This window comes from Mesitornis unicolor, unplaced genomic scaffold (genome assembly GCF_000695765.1).
Source record: "Mesitornis unicolor isolate BGI_N332 unplaced genomic scaffold, ASM69576v1 scaffold38365, whole genome shotgun sequence".
NCBI lineage: Eukaryota > Metazoa > Chordata > Aves > Mesitornithiformes > Mesitornithidae > Mesitornis > Mesitornis unicolor.
In genome coordinates this window covers 3,021-19,080 of record NW_010186974.1, presented here as the reverse complement: position 1 = coordinate 19,080, position 16,060 = coordinate 3,021, and the positions used below count along the sequence as shown (strand labels likewise).

General features: G+C 56.4%; 1 protein-coding gene across 1 annotated transcript in view; it reads left to right on the top strand.

The window, feature by feature from the left end:
* LOC104541278 (microtubule-actin cross-linking factor 1, isoforms 1/2/3/5-like) overlaps positions 1-15,399 on the top strand; it is a gene marked incomplete at both ends in the record, with an annotated part of 41,740 nt that extends 26,341 nt beyond the window's left edge. The window contains 17 exons of the mRNA XM_010185289.1: positions 909-1,058; positions 1,153-1,386; positions 1,944-2,171; positions 2,535-3,056; positions 3,419-3,595; positions 4,005-4,128; positions 4,430-4,638; positions 4,981-5,358; positions 6,154-6,254; positions 7,271-7,427; positions 8,141-8,258; positions 9,630-9,692; positions 10,417-10,658; positions 11,094-11,223; positions 12,016-12,215; positions 12,869-13,364; positions 13,928-15,399. Of these exons, the coding sequence (XP_010183591.1) occupies positions 909-1,058; positions 1,153-1,386; positions 1,944-2,171; positions 2,535-3,056; positions 3,419-3,595; positions 4,005-4,128; positions 4,430-4,638; positions 4,981-5,358; positions 6,154-6,254; positions 7,271-7,427; positions 8,141-8,258; positions 9,630-9,692; positions 10,417-10,658; positions 11,094-11,223; positions 12,016-12,215; positions 12,869-13,364; positions 13,928-15,399 (5,001 nt within the window). The remainder of the gene's footprint in view (positions 1-908; positions 1,059-1,152; positions 1,387-1,943; positions 2,172-2,534; positions 3,057-3,418; positions 3,596-4,004; positions 4,129-4,429; positions 4,639-4,980; positions 5,359-6,153; positions 6,255-7,270; positions 7,428-8,140; positions 8,259-9,629; positions 9,693-10,416; positions 10,659-11,093; positions 11,224-12,015; positions 12,216-12,868; positions 13,365-13,927) is intronic.
* Between the last annotated feature and the right edge of the window lie 661 nt (positions 15,400-16,060).

The window sequence follows — 16,060 nt, the reverse complement described above, 5'->3', positions numbered from 1 at the left end:
ATCCAAGACAGGATTAATGTGGTTTTTATTAACAGTTGCTCTCTGTAACTCTTGCCTGTCCTCTCTGGAGTGTGTGTGTGTATATTAACCAGTTTGCTTTGCTTTTTCAGATTGAGTGTGCGCCCATCCTAACCCAAGAAGAACTCGCTTTGCAGCTGAAGAGCTCTTAAGAAGGCTCTTGCAATTTGCTTCTGTTGTTTATCTTATGACTGGGAGAAACCAGCACAGTGTTTTGCACAAGTTTGTACCTCACCTTGCTGAAATGCCCAGGGAAACTCCAAAAAAAAAACCCCTTTCTCTCCCCTGGGAGAGGGGAACAGGAACGTTGCAGGGACTCTCAGGTCACATCATGCTCAATTGCTCGAACAGGCGCTTCTGTGTTGTGCTCTGGCAGCAAAACGGAGGAGCTGGATCAGGGACAGAAGCGCTTTCTCTCTCCTGGGCTCCCTCTCCAATCCCAGCATCAAAAATCCAGCCTATCTGGGTTGTCTGGGGCTCCAAGGTGGTGCTGCCAACCTCAGGTCGTTGTTACCTCCCGTTAAATGAGTTTCTGCTGCAGTTTTAATGTAAGGTTGGATGTTAAAGGCACAGAAACTTCTGGTTGAGCTCTTCTGGGAGAGGAGTCCATGACCTGGAGTGTAGCTTCACGTTGGAACCCAAAGAGCAGCCTTAAACCTGCTCAAACGGTGGCAAAGGTGCAGGGGGCACCTTCTGCTCAGCAAGGAGCTGCACCTCAGAGTTGGGAGATGCTGAGAGGGAGCCCCTGGAGAGCTGCAAAAGCCGCTTTCTGTGCTGCATCCTCCCCTTCAGGAGATGCTCCAGCTGTAACCTCTCGCCTTGCCTTTCAGCGACCTGCGTGACGGGAGGCGCGGTCCCCGTCCTAACCGTGTCCCCTCTCCCCTCTGCAGACGCTGCAGGAGCAGCAGGCGGCGCGGGCGCAGGGCCTGGCCGAGCTGAGCCGCTGGCTGCAGCAGGCAGAGACCGCGCTGGCCGAGCAGCCCCGAGCAGCCAGCGAAGGGGACCTGACCGCCTTGCAGCAGCAGCAGAGCAATGTCAAGGTCAGTGCTTTAAAAATACAGGAGGGGTGGATGGCAGAGAGGCTTGGGGGGCTGCCTTGGGAGCAACCGGATCCTAAAGGCATTGTCTACCCAGGAGCTGCAGAGGAACATGCACACCCGAGCCGCCTCCTTCGCCGGCGTCCTGAAAAGCACAGAGGAGTTTTTGGAGGAGAACAAGGCGAAGATGGAGCCCGGGGAGCTGGCAGAGCTGCAGGAGCAGCTGCAGCGCGCCAAGGAGCAGTACCGCTCGCTGCAGGAGAGGACGGAGGTGGCCCAGAAGGAGCTGGAGAGCGCGGTGACAGCTGCGGTGCAGCAGGAGACCGAAAAGGTAACGTGTGGAGAGCTGTGGTCCCCGGGCTCTGTGTGAGGAGGTGATGAGGTCCAGTCAGTGCAGTCAGATTCATTTGAGCTCCTGGTGTTTATTTGGGTGATGTGATCTAAAGGAATTTACTGTTCCTCTTGGTCCCCTGGGCAAGGTGATGCTGTGCTCCCTCCTGAAACATCTCGAGAGCTGCACCCACAGCCGAGCTGGTTGTGGAGGGAACAGGGGAGTAAAAGGGTCCTTGCTCTGCCTTTGTGCTGACCTTTAATGGGAGCACTGGGCACCTCCACACACTGGTGGTGAAAATGATGCTCGTGCCTGCGTGTGAGGAGTCGCAGCCCTTCGTGGGAGGAAATCTGGGTTGTATCAGGGTTAGAAATGCAGCGTAGCAGAGAGACCGAGTTAATTCACAGCTTCTTTGCACCTTCATCCCTTTTCAGAGAGCCACAAAGTGTTTTGGAGGTCTGTGAGTGTCTCAGGGGTTTGCTGTGGCTGGAAAACTGTTTGGGCTTTTTCACGTGCGTCAAGCGAATCATTCTGATCCGGAGCCTTTGTGCTTTCAGGTGAAAGCTGCCAAAGAGCTGGAGGAGAACAGCAATAAAATCGATTCCCTTTTGAACTGGGTGGCATCGCTGGAGCAGAAGGGAGGGCTCCTGGAGTACAGAGTGCACCCCATTGACCAAGCACCAGGGGCACGGACGGGGACAAGGGCTCAGGACATCCCCGATGGCCACGTTGTGGGAGCAGAGAGCGCTGCCGAGAGCCTGGATGAGCAGTACGAGAGGCTGAAGGTCAGGACCAACACCTCGTCCCTCTCAAAGCTTTCTACCCAATGCACTGACCCTGCCTTGGAGCAGAACGTGGTGTTAGAGGGGTCTGGCTTCCCAGACACGCATTCAGGATGATTTTCCAGGTGGGAGACTTGGGAATTCCCTGCCTGGCTTCCTGGAGGACGTGCGCTTGGTGGGTGGGTGCCATTGCACGGTGCAATCAGGGTGATGAGATCAGGGGCCTCGGGGTGTTCCCTGGCCTTGCTGGTGCTGTAGGAGGGTGCAGAGGCTTGGTCATGCGGGTGTCCTCGCTGCACCCACTGGGTGCTGGTGAGCAGAGGCCCTGGGTCCCAAGCATCACCTCTCCTCACCGATACCTTTCAGGCGCAGCACCAGGAGCTGCTGGCGCAGCAGCAGGACGTGATCCTGGCGGCGCAGTCAGCACAGGCGTTCCTGGACAAGCACGGCCACAGCCTGGCCGGGGAGGAGCGAGAGCGGCTCCAGGGCCGGCTGGCAGAGCTGAAGGACCAGTATGCGGCCGCGCTCTCGGGGTCGGAGATGCGGCTGAAGCGAGTGCAGGCCCTGCGGGATGAGCTGCAGAAGTTCCTGCGGGATCACGGGGAGTTCGAGGCTTGGCTGCAGCAAGCGGAGCAGGACCTGGAAGGGATGTACAAGGGGGACAGCGACCCCGCGGCCCTTCGACAGCTTCTCCGGCGACAGGGGAGCTTCTCGGAAGACGTCATCTCCCACAAAGGCGACCTGCGGTTTGTCACCATGTCGGGCCAGAAGGTGCTGGATGCAGAGGGAGCTGCTGGGGACGCAGGGTCCCAGGTGCTGGCATCCGGGAGCTTGGTGAAGAGCAAACTGGAGGATGCTTCGCAGCGATACAGCACGCTGCACTCCAAGGTATGGCCAGGGCTTTGAGAGGCTGGGAGTTGAACCCTGGGTGCTGGTTTTAGCTCCTGTGGGTGTTGAACAAGCAGGGGTGGCAGAGAAATGTTTCTCTTAAGTGTTTAGCTGGACTCCTAGCACATATAATACGGATTGTAGGACAAGGATTGTCTTCCTCAGGGCATGGGCAGGAGTAACACCCTCTGTCCTGGTGTTGTGCTGCATGTTGCCTCCCATAATTCTTTAAACACCTTCAGCAAGATTGGTTTTTTTCATTATTTTGCCTTGCTTGATGATTTCTGTGCATTTTCCATTGGTGCCCAGGTTGCTCTGTGCCTGTGGGCATCCTCCCGTCACGTCTTGTCACTCCTTTGCAGTGCACCAAGCTCGGCTCCCACCTGAGCACCCTGCTGGATCACTACCAGCACTTCCAGGAGGTGGCAGAGTCGCTCAGGACGTGGCTGCAGGAGAGTGAAGCTGCTGTTGGGAAGCTGCTCTCAGAGGCGGTTTCTTCGGACCCGGCCGTTCTGCAGCAGCAGCTCGCAAGTGCCAAGGTGCGGGGGCCTGGAGTGATCCCCCTGGGGGGACCTGTGTGGGGATTTGGCATCAGCAGCGGGAGGGAGACTCGATCCGTTCGCTTTATTTTGCTGTACCTGCAGGCTCGGGAGGTCCCTGCATTGCAGGTCAGGTGCAGCCAAATTTCTGGGCTCAGAGTAAGGACTGGGGGCTGCTATAGAGCACATCCCAGTGGGACACTGGGGGTCATTCCTCCCCTGTGGGGGTGGCTGGGCACTTGGGACAGCCCAGACCTCCTGAGCCGGCTCTGGAGTTGGACTTTCCAACCTAAATTATTATTTTTCCTAATGGTTTTACCATTAAGCAAAGAGGATCCCTCAGCTGGGTTTAAACAGAGCCCTGAGCTTATCCCAGGTGGTGACTTGGTCCTGTCTCGTGTCAAAGCAGCAGCTGCAGGGAGACCTCGCAGAGCATCAGGTACCAGTGGAGAAGCTCCAGAAAGCGGCTCGGTCCCTGCTGGAGATACAAGGGGAGCCAGCTCCAGACCATGGACACGTTCAGGAAACAACAGGTACAGAGCAAAGCAGCCGCCTGCATTGGCAGGGATAGGTGGGGAGAGCATGAAAACCAAACTGGGAGGGAGGAAAGATGAAGCCTCACAATTTTGGGGGAAGCTGGGACAATGACGCATCTCCAGGTCCTATGTTTACACATGGGGAGGGCTGTGATCCAGTTTGGCCGTTTGCTTTGGGTTCCCCGTCTCGCTGCTGAGCTCGGGGATGGGGATTTGTCATCGGTGAGGGTTCATCAGGAGCCAAACATGGTCCTCGCTGCCCTTTGTCGCTCATTCTCCTGTGTGCCGCTCTCTGCAGACGCCATCGTGGGCCGCTTCCAGAGGCTCTCCCAGCAGATGGCCGAGCGCTCAGACCTGCTGCAGAAATCCATCGCCCAGTCCCAGAGCGTGCAGGAGAGCCTGGAGAGCCTCCTGCAGGCGGTGGCCGAGATCGAGAAGAGCCTGGAGGCAGAGCAGCCAGCCACGCTCTCCTCCGCCTCCATCCAGGACGCGCTTGCCACCAGCACGGTAATGCTGGTCCCTGGGAACAGGGGGACCTGACCTGTGCAGCTGTAGTTGGGGGTTAGCTACAGTATTGTGAAAACACACCAAAAAAACCCTAAAATGGGATATAAGCAGCGCCTTTAATTAATTTATTTAAGACTGTTGGAAGTCTTTCTTCTGCTGACAAGCAAAGCTTAGGTATCAGGCACTGGGGAAAGGCAGAGCGGGTTGGGGAGAGCAGAAAGAAAAGGAAAACCAGGATAGAAAAATGCTCTTGCCCAATATTCCCCAGCCTCTTCACACCAGTTCAGTTTTGCTCAAAAGCCTTCCTAAAATGGCATCCCTTTGTGTGTGTGCTTGCTGCAGAAGCTGAAGCAGGACCTGGCCAGGCAGAAGAGCTGCCTGGAAGCCACCCGGGAGATGGTGACACGGTTCACGGAGGCGGCAGACAGCCCCACGGCCTCGGCCCTGCAGGGCAAGCTGGCGGAGGTGACGGAGCATTTCGGCAGGCTGTGCCGGCAGCAGCGGGAGAGGGAGGACGCGCTGAAGAGCCTCCTCCCCAAGGTCGAGCAGTATGAGCAGCTCTCGGAGAAGCTGAGGCAGTTCACGGAGAGCAGAGCGCGGATGTTGGCATCTGGGAACCAACCGGACCGGGACATCGCTCGCTTCTCCCAGCACATCCAGGTGAGATGCATGGGGAGAAGAAGACCCTGCACTGGGTTTCTGGGGCAGGGCCGTTCTGCAGTGATTTCTTGTTGGGAAAGCAGCCCCTGGTTTGCTCCCGGGTTGGCAGGGTCTGCAGGATGGTGCTGGCTCTTCGCCTGGGGATGGGAGTGCGGCCGGAGCGACTGAGGCCGTCTCCATCAGTGAGAGATGGGAATGGCATTTCCCTGGAGCCAGGCTGGTTTTTGGAGGGGATCTCTAGCCAAGCCAGTCCAAACATAGCAAGGTTTTACCAATTCAAGACTCTGTGGGGTTAACGCAGCGAAACGCCCGAGCGCTGGCGGTGAGCGCGGTGCAGGATGTGACAAAGCCCTTGGAGATGCCGTGGGTGCTGGGTGCTGACCATGGCTGCCCAGGATTCCTCCCTTGGGCTTCCTACGAGTGCTCTGCTCTGGGGGGTGGTGTGACCACAGCCTCCAAAATGCTCTAAACTGGTGATAAACCAGACACTTGTGCTGGGGGGAGTGATTTGGCATGGTTTAAAGTTCCCCAGCCCATTCGCTCCATGACCTTACACCAGCACTGGGAGAGGTTGGACTTGCACCCGCAGCTGCTTCAAGTATTTGCTGAGCCAGAGCTGGTGAAGCAGATGGGACTGAGCCCAGTGCCCACCAGTTTGGCACTGGTGCAATTGATGGTGCTGCCCACAGAGGGTCCCTCCAGCTCGCCAGGACATGGGGTTGTCCCCTAGGGCTGTCCAGTTCATCCCCTCTGCCCAAGCCCGTGACGAGGGCAGGGTCAGCATCGCCCTTTGCTCTTGGCAGGAGCTGAATTCAGAGCTGAGGCAGCACCAGGAGGACCCAGCGGGCGGCAGAGCTGGGGCCCTGCGGCTTCGCCCCCAGCGCCTCCCAGCAGCAGGAGAAGCTGCAGAGCCTGAAGAAAGACTTCCTGCAGCTGCAGAAGGTGGCAAAGGAAAGGTGAGTCCCAGAGACCTTGTCACCTCCTTAGGGAGGTGATTTTGAGGTTGGCATCACGGTCAGGGCAAGGATCTCCTTTCCACGGGGGTGCAAGAGCGAACTCTTCCTCCCTCCTCCCACACCGGAGCCGTGAGGCTGCTCGCTGCAGCTGACACTTTAAAAAAAGCCTTGGCTGGGGGCGTTGTGAAGAATTCCTGGTGCTGCAGGAGCCGGCGTTCAATCGTTTGTTCGTTCGTTCGTTCGTGCGTTTCCCGGCGTGTGGGCAGCCACAGCTCCAACCCGGAGCATCTTGGAGGGGGAGCAGGGTGCTGGGGTGCAGGTAATCGGGAGCCTGCCCCGGGCATGACAGAGCAGAGCATCCTATCCCCAGTGTCCACTTAAAATGAGGGGTTAAAGGGGAGCTTTGAGGAGCAGCTTGAGCTCAAACCGACCATGGCAGCGTGAGCAGGGTTGGAGCGGCACCTCCATGTCCCCAGTGAGGGTCACATCCCCCAGGCTGTATCTCCAAACCCCCTGGTGAGTACAGGGAAGGTGATGAGGAAAAGCAGATGAATCCCATCATAATCCCTGGTATTTCAGAGCGCTGCCTCCAGCCAGCCCCATGCAGGCTGAATAGATGGGAGCTGTGGCTGGGGATGGAGGGAGAGCCAAGCCTGGGCTGCAGCTGGTGTGAATGAGCACCGTCATCCCAAAAAAGCTTCACCCCCCCTGGGGCAAAGCCCCCAGTGCAGGTTGGCAGTGGTGGTCCCATGGCTGTGGGCTACTGTAGTGCTGCCAAAGCAGCCCCAATCCAGCCCAAAAAATCCCCCCAGCCACAGTTTGGGGGGGTCAGCGGCAGCGAGGGGCAGGCTGCAGCATGCACCCTGCTTTGGCATTGCATGCGCTGTTTCCTAAGCAACCTCTGATAATAATAATAAAAAGAAGGGCTCCTAGAGACACAACTGTGCTACATTCAGGCAGGGGTAATTGCGAGGCAAAGCACGAGCTCTGACTCTCTGAAATCTTTTCACTTGCAGAGAAAAGGATGCGTCCTCCTGCCAGGAGCAGTTGGATGAGTTTCGGAAGCTGGTCGGGGCCGTCAGGAAGTGGCTGAAGGAGAGCGAAGGCAAAATGCCGCCCGCTGACACCTCCCTGGGCACCCAGGAGCTGCAGCAGCGCAGGCAACAGATCCAGGTGGGCACAGGGAGCCGGCACCGGCCTGGGAAAGCTGGTGTGGAAATGCTGGAATGAGGATTAAAACCCAGGCAGCAGAGTCCTGGGAGGTGTTTTATGGTGTTGGGAATATTGGGCTGCTGGGCTGCAGCCCCTGGTGTGTGTGCATCCATGGTTTGTGGAGAAGGGAGCAGAGCGAAGGTCCTGGGCGCTGCCTGGTTTCAATTCCCTGCTCAGATTTGGGAGCGGGAGACGGGTTTGGGGGCGGGAGGCCCGAGCGCGCGCGGTTTTGGCTCAGGAAGGCGGCCTCCCATCACCCGAGCCCCCGCTCCTCCCTGGCACCACGGTGTTTTAAATCGGGATGTGATGAGGGTTTGACTCAGAGCAGCGTCTGCCGAGTCGCTCACGGCCCTCGCATCCATGGCACTGGCACATCACCGGGCTGTGCCGAAAACTGCGGGGACCGGGCTCACGTGAGGCTGGCTTGTGTCAAGAGGAGGAGGGAGATCCCCGAAACAGTAGGAGGGAGCAGGTTTCCTTCCACAGACCTGTTGGGGAAGAGCTTTCCACTCTTTGATTCCCCTGATAAAAATACACGTGAAGTCACCCACTTTCCCAGTGCCATCTGCTCACTGGGGGCCGTGTCCCGGTGTCACCGCAGAGGTGACAGGCGAGGAAGGAGAGCTGAAGCCGTGCAAGTGCAGCCTCTGATCCCGCCCTTTGCTTTTGAGCAGGATCTCCTGGAGGAGTGGAAGGGAAAAGGGGCACAGGTAGAGGAGATCGGCCGCAGAGGGACCCTCCTGGAGAACCTGATCGTGGAGATTACGGCCCCCGACGCCCCGGCCAAGTCAGGTGAGTCCCCGCCCGGCTCCCAAGGACGCCTCCTTCCTTGGCACTGCTTGATTTCACTGCTGCCTCTGCTCTGAGCCCACCTCAAGCAGAAAATGGGGTTATTTCCCCCTTATAACAAATTTCAGAGAGCCCATGGCGGCCTAAATGTGGTGGGGCTCAGCCCGGTGTTTGAGTGGCTGCTGCTTGTTGGGTCAATGCATCAGCCGAGCGCTTGGAGCCCACCAGTTTGGCTTAATTTCTGTAGCAAAACGAGCACCAAATTCCCTTCCTTTGCCATGGGGACGCGTGTCCCTGCTGGGATGGAACATGGGAGCTTTGGGCTGCTGCAGCGTGGGGGTCCAGGGTCTCAGCCCCACAGGGCTGGGGTGTTTCAGTCAAACCCCGGTATTTGCTTTTCCTATCTGGATGAAATTCAGGAAGAGTATTCTGGATTTTATATATATATATATATATATGTAATCTCTGCAATATCCAGATGTGATTTACTAGTTGTCTTTTTGGCCTCGAGGCTGTGAAGCAATGAGATGATGTCTGGTTTGTTTGGAATCCAACTAAAAGATGCCTTCCAGCTCCCTGGACAATCCCTGCTGATGGGCATTTATGGGAATTCCTGGTCTCTATGTGTTTGTTAGGGTTAATTTGATGAGCGTTTCAGTGGGAAACCTCCAGGAGAAGTGGGGAGAGGTTTGTTGGGGGTGACCCACATGGGGCGACCAAAGCTGCAGCCCGTTACATCCATGAGAGCTTTAAAATACATGGTTAGAAAGAGAAAGGCCTACCCAGTAATGTTTTTGATGGATCCCCTTTGGCTGTGAGCGTGGCTCTGATATCTGGTGTCCAAGGAGGGGACACCGACACATCCCACATGAAGCTCTCTTGGCAAAGGGAGTGTGTCTGTGCACCAAGGTGGGCTTAAACAGCTTCATCCTGTAAGAAAAGGAGAATATGGGGGAGTTAATCTCTTCAGGGGAGTTAATCTCCTCAGGGAAGGCATTCAGCAGCTTTGTTTGATATTATAATTCACAAAATCGTGCTTAGGGTAGCAGTTTTCCAGCTATGGAGAGGTGGCCCATGGTCCCCAGTGTTATGGTCCATGCAGGAGCCACATCCAGCCTGGTCACTGGGCGATGCTGGGAGAGGTGCTCATCTCTGGGCAGCTTCAGTGCTTCTGGTCCAGCGAGGCAGGAGCAGCTCCAGGAGGAGAAATAAAGGGGCTCCAAATCGAACGGGTGCCGAGCCAGGGGGGTGGAAATCCATCTGTGCTTGGTGGCCGGTGTGGTCCGTGTTGTGGAGGGCCCGTTCATCTCTTGCTGTCCACATTCCTAACACGTCTGTCTTGTCCCCCTGTCTGTCCCCATCCCCTCTGCTCAGGTGCTGCGCTGCCCGCACCGGGAGGCTCAGCAGGCAGCGTGAACGGATACCACACGTGCAAAGGTGAGCTCGCCGTCACGCTGCGCCGTGTCCCCGTACCCCATTTCTGTGCATTTCCATCCGGGACAGCAGAAACCACAACGATACAGGGAAAACGAGCTGCAAATGTGGCTCCAAATTCGTGGTAGCTGGAGCTGTGGGGCGGGCAGGCGGTGATGGGGGATGTAGGTCAGGCTGAAGGACGGAGAGGGGCAGCTTTGGGGAGTGGCAGCACCCTGACACCCCATCAGGCAGAGGTAAAAATTGATATATGGGAGATGGTTGGAAGGCCTGCAGTTAAATTTATTGCTTCTAAGGGCTTATAACGACATCCAACCCTTCAGTTTGAAAAGCAAATTTAATTATTGCCCGTTATCTGCCGTTAGTTCACCGAGATAATAGGCGCCTAAAAACGGCTTCGTATTTTGGCGTCAGATTCAACGCCGTCCGAGCGGTGACACGGCGCAAGGGGGGCTCAGCTCGCATCAGGCTCACAAACACAGAGGCATTGGCTGTGTTTGCAAACTGTCAGCACGGGTACGTGCTGCGATGGAAGGGCCCCTCTGGCGTGGGGGGTGAGGACGATCTGACGCTGCTCCGCAGCCAGACGGGCGGCAGCGCTGCCTCTCGCTCCTCACGCTTGGGCGGCTGCGCCTGCCCCGGGCTAGATTAGTACCTGATAGTGCAGGTTTCAGACGGGCAATGCGGGCAACCTCATCTCAGGCTGGTTTTTTTGTCTTGCAAGCAGATCTGACCGAGATCCAGTGCGATGTGTCGGACGTGACCCAGCAGTACGGGGGCCTCGGCGCGGCGCTGCGGGAGCGGCAGCAGCAGCTCTCGGCGATGCTGGAGAGGATGCAGGAGGTGCAGGAGGAGGCCGGCGCGATGCTGAAGTGGTTGGAGTCGAAGGAGCGGATGCTGTCGGAGCTGGACGCCTCCTCCTCGCCCACCAAAACGGAGACGATGAGAGCCCAGGCTGAGCACAACAAGGTACGGAGCAGAAATACGGGGATCTGAGCATCTCCTCCCAAAGGTCCATGGAGGAGAGCGTTACTGCAGCAGGACTGGAGGGCTCAGCACCGCAGAGTTAAAGGGCTTTCCCCAAAGGGCCCAGAGCTGGGGGCGTGGAGCAAAGCCCCCACGCTCTGCTCCACCTCTTTGCTTTTAGACCCCTTGCTTTCGGGCCTTTGGCTCAGGGAAATTGAGCTTATCTGTTGCTGGGTCACTCCAACTTCTCCTGGAAAGCAATTCCCAGCCTTTCCCTGCTCTCCAAGCCAAGTTAGCTCACGGCATTGCTAATAAAATGAAGTGACTTCATTTCACATCAGAAATTGTCCGGCTCCAGCTCAGAGCTGTGGTTTTGTTCCTGCTCGGTGATTTAATTCCTTTGCCCTCCATCTGAAAGGGTTCACATTTATTTTTCAGGCATTTCTGGCTGAACTGGAACAGAATTCTGGGAAGATCCAGAAGGTGAAGGAAGCACTTTCTGGCTTGCTGGAAAAATATCCAGATTCTCCAGAAGCAGCAAACTGGAAGAAGATGCAGGAGGACCTGAGTAAGTGCCCGAAGCGCTTGGTGAGCTTCTGTCTCAAACCATCACGTTAGACGTGGTTCAGGATCGCAGGGCAAATCCAAAGTCACAGCAGAGCACAGTCACTTCTAATTAAAATGCAGTAAATAGTGATCTTACCTCCGAGCTGTCTGGTGCACAAGGTGTTCCTGAGATGAGCGCTGTCGTGATTAATGAAATCTCTATGATGGATGTGTATTTTAGAGACTCACCTCTTTAAATGCCTTCTTAAGAAGGGAAAAAAAAAAAAGCATTGGTGACATGAGTTGATTATTTTGATTAAAAGCTTCACTGCTTGATATAAAATTCTGGTCATTAGTAAGGCTATGGTAGGTAATGAAATGTTGACTAAACAAGGCTGTGTATTGAAAAGGAAGCCCAGCGATTCTCTTCTTTGACATAGCAGGGTCGCATTGACGGAGTTCTCCGTCCAGGAGATCTGAATGTGCTGTGTGAGGACGGGTACACATGAGAGTATCCTCATTTGTGGAGCCAGGGATGTGGGATGGCTCGCCCAAGGTCAGACCAGCTCGTGGCAGTAGTGACTAGAGCGCAGAGATCCTGCTTGCAAGGGCATTTTTACTGCAAGCTTCCAGACCACGTAGCCATTAGAAACGGGTAACGGCTTCTTAGATGGAGAGTCGTTAGAGCCACGCTAGTTTTATTGAGAAGCTGAGGACGTTTCCCCTTGGGGGAACCATGGGGAGGGTCAAAACCCTTTTCCATGGAGGGGTGGGCTGGCCGGGAGCGCCACCGCCAACGCGGCCGCTGCCTCAGATTGCAGGTGGGAGCGCGCCAGCCAGGCCACGGCGGCACGGCAGCAGAAGCTGGAGGAGTCGGCGACCCAGATGGCCACTTTCCAGGCTGCCGAGGCCCAGCTGCGGCCCTGGCTCCTGGAGAAGGAGCTGATGATGAGCGTGCTGGGACCCCTCTCCATCGACCCCAACATGCTGAACGCGCAGAAGCAGCAGGTCCAGGTGAGGCAGGGGCTGCGGATGCATCTCCGTGGTGGGGTCGAGATGATAAGGGAGGGTCTCATCCAGTACCTGAGGTGGAGGATTTGCGTTAGGAGACCTTGTGGCTCCTCTCCCAAGTCCTCCAACCCCCGCTGAGCCCAGGCTGCTGTGAATAACTGGAAACGGGCGCAGCGCTCGAGCTGCCTTCCCCGCTGGATTGACTCATCAGTGAATCACTTGGCCCCTCTTAGAGAGTGAAATTGCCTTAAACAAGACCCGTGCTGATGCTCTGCAGGACTCGCAGGCGCTGCCCCTGCGCCTGGCAGCCCGCCCTTGCTGTACCTCCTGCTCCCAAACCCCGACGTGTCCATAACCTGCCACGCCATAAACCAAAATGCCCTGGTTAATGTAGACTTCCTCCTCATCCAACTGGTTTATGTTACGTTACACAGCAGTAGGACAAATATGAGAGCAAAATGCTGAATTCGCAGACCCCTCCCAGCTTTTTAAGTCGCAAGGTCACAGTAAATCAATCCCCCAACCATCCTACCCCAGAGCTGCTTCCTCCTGACTCCGTGGGCTGGCTGAAGCCCCTGGAGGTCTGGTTTGCTTTGACTCTGTATATGCTGAGCTGTCAGTTTTATGCAAACATTTTCATGTTATTTCTGTTGCAGTTTATGCTGAAGGAATTCGAAGCTCGCAGACAACAGCACGAGCAGCTCAACCAAGCGGCTCAGGGCATCCTAACCGGCCCTGGAGATGTTTCTCCATCCAGTAACCAGGTGCGGGAGGAGCTCCTTGGGGTTAATCAGAAATGGTCCGAGCTCACGCATCGCCTCAACTCCCGCTCCAGCCAAATCGACCAAGCCATAGTGAAGAGCACCCAGTACCAGGAGCTCCTCCAGGGCCTCTCGGAGAAGGTGAAGGCGGTCGGGCAGCGCCTGAGCAGTCAGTCTGCCGTCAGCACGCAGCCCGACGCCGTGAAACAGCAGCTGGAGGAGACCAGCGAGATCCGCTCGGACCTGGAGCAGCTGGAGGAGGAGATCATGGAGGCTCAGACCCTCTGCGACGACCTCTCTGTGCTGATCGGGGAGCAGTACCTCAAAGATGAGTTAAGGAAACGGCTGGAGACGGTGGCGCTGCCTCTCAAAGGGCTGGAGGACCTGGCAGGTGAGACCGAGTGGGGAGAAGCAGCTTAGGAGATGTTGGGATGTCAAAATCCACCTCCGCTTTTTGCCAAAGGGCTCTGCCATCGCTGGGTTTCTAAGAATAATTGGGGGAAGCAGCATTTATCGTATTTTTAGGGTGCTTCATGGGTGTTTTATGTGGGAGTAAGCGCAGGAGAGTTCACGCTCCAGAAATACCCGAGTCTGGTAGCAGAGATGTTCAGTTCCACCAAGCTGGTGAAAAGCAAACACCAAACTGGTTCCTAAACTCCAAATGGGGCATGAAGAAGACCCAATGGCCACGCTCTGGTCTTGGGATGCCTCTTGTGGTCTCTAAGAGGTTGCATTTAGAGGCCGGTCAGGAGAACTGAGACAACTGCGTTATCACTGCCTGTTACTGCCTAAGAAATTTATGAATCGGGGAGCGAAAAAGGGCCGTGATGCAATGGAAAACTCCTTCCTGTTAATCAAAACGCAGTTGGTGCATCTGAGATGATTGTAAATAATTGCACTTTGCTTATTTGATTTCGGCGTAATTGTCGCGCTCTAATCTGGTTTCCGTTTCAGCCGACCGGATGAACCGGCTGCAGACCGCGCTCGCCAGCTCCCAGCAGTTCCAGCAGATGTTCGATGAACTCAGGACCTGGCTGGATGACAAACGGTGCCAGCAAGCTCAGAGCCAACCCGTCTCCGCCAAACTGGAGAGGCTGCAGAGCCAAATTCAAGAGCAAGAAGAGTTCCAGAAGAGCCTCAACCAACACAGCGGCTCCTACGAGATGATCGTAGCCGAGGGGGAATCTCTGCTGCTTTCTGTCCAACCCGGCGAGGAGAAAACCACTCTGCAAAACCAGTTGGTGAGCCTGAAAACGCACTGGGAAGAGCTCAGCAAACAGGCGGCCGACAGGCACTCCAAGCTGAAGGACTGCTTGCAGAAGGCTCAGAAGTACCAGCGGCATGCAGAGGACCTCCTGCCCTGGGTGGAGGAGTGCGAGGCCAAGGTGTCAGAGCTGGAGGTGACTCTGGATCCGGTGCAGCTGGAGGCGACGCTGCTGCGCTCCAAGGCGATGCTGAGCGACGTGGAGAAGCGCCGCTCCTTGCTGGAGATGCTGAACGGCGCGGCCGATGTCCTGATCGACGCCTCTCAAACCGATGAGGACGACATCCGCGACGAGAAGGCCGGCATCAATCAGAAGATGGACGCCATCACGGAGGAGCTGCAAGCCAAGACGGGCTCCATCGAAGAAATGTCGCAGAGGCTCAAGGAGTTTCAAGAGAGCTTCAAGAACATCGAGAAGAAGCTGGAAGGGGCGAAGCATCAGCTGGAGATCTACGACGCGCTGGGGCCGCAAGCCTGCAGCAACAAGAATTTGGAGAAGCTGAGGGCGCAGCAGGAGGTGCTGCAGGCCCTGGAGCCGCAGGTGGATTACCTGAAAAACTTCACCCGAGGCCTTGTAGAAGATGCCCCGGATGGGTCCGACTGCTCGCAGCTCCTCAGCCAAGCGGAGGTGGCTCAGCAGGAGTTCAGGGCTGTGAAGCAGAAGGTAACCGACTGCTGTACGCTGATGGAAAACAAGCTGGAAGGCATCGGCCAGTTCAGTAACCGGGTGCGGGAGATGTTCTCCTACCTGGCGGATCTGGACGATGAGCTGGACAGCATGGGCCCCATCGGGAGGGACTCGGACAGCCTCCAGTCGCAGGCGGAGGACGTACGCGCGTTCCTGGGCAAGCTGCAGAGGCTGAGGTCTGACATCGAAGCTTCCGAAGGCGAATGCAAGAAGATGCTGGAGGAGGAAGGGAGCCCCGATTTAGTGGGGCTGAAGCGCGAGCTGGAGACGCTGCATAAGCAGTGCGGCAAACTGACGGAGAGGGGCAGGAGCCGGCAGGAGCAGGTGGAAACCACGCTGTCGCGTGTGGAGGACTTCTACAGCCGGCTGAAGGAGCTGACGCACACGACGGCCGCGGCCGAGGAGCACGAGGCGCTGCAGTGGGTGGTGGGGACGGAGGTGGAAACCATCAACCAGCAGCTGGCAGACTTCAAGGTAAGTCTTCGCGTCACCGTGTCTTTTCAGTGGTGTTTGGTGCTGGGAGGGCCTGGCTGGTGGTGTGGTGTGTTTGGGTAGGATCTCTGGTCCGCGAGCTGCCGTGGGTTCGTTGTTGGTTGCTGTTTGTCAGCGTTTTTGGTGGGGTCAAATGTCCTTGGCTCTGGAGAATTTGAGATCGGCCGCTGGACTCGATAGTCTGCGGTGGAAAGATGAGAGAGATCTTGGTGATTAGGAGGAGAAAACCTTTCCCTGTTCTCCTTGTGTAATGTTGGTACCTCGTGGGCTTGCAGAGGAGGTTGGTGTTCAGGTTTTGTTGAGGGAGGGGTGTTTTTGGCTTAACTTGGCTTCATCTGAAAGCCCGGTCCACATCGGATCATCCTGCAGGTCTCTACCTATTCCTGCGTGGTGTTCACTTCATCTGGGACGTAGATGCATCCATCTGTGTGTTTGTGGGTACAAATAAAGCCACGGATAAGCTGTGGGATGAGAGACACCCACGGGAAATAAAGCGAAGGCAAAGTTTTGCTGTGGGCTGTTCGTGTTTCCAGCGAAGAGCTGCAAGAAACCACGGCGGGTTGTGTGAAATGCTGAGAGAGGGAGGAGTCGGAGGGCGTTTGGTGATTTTTAATACGGTATTACGGTGTGGGGTCGTGCTGTT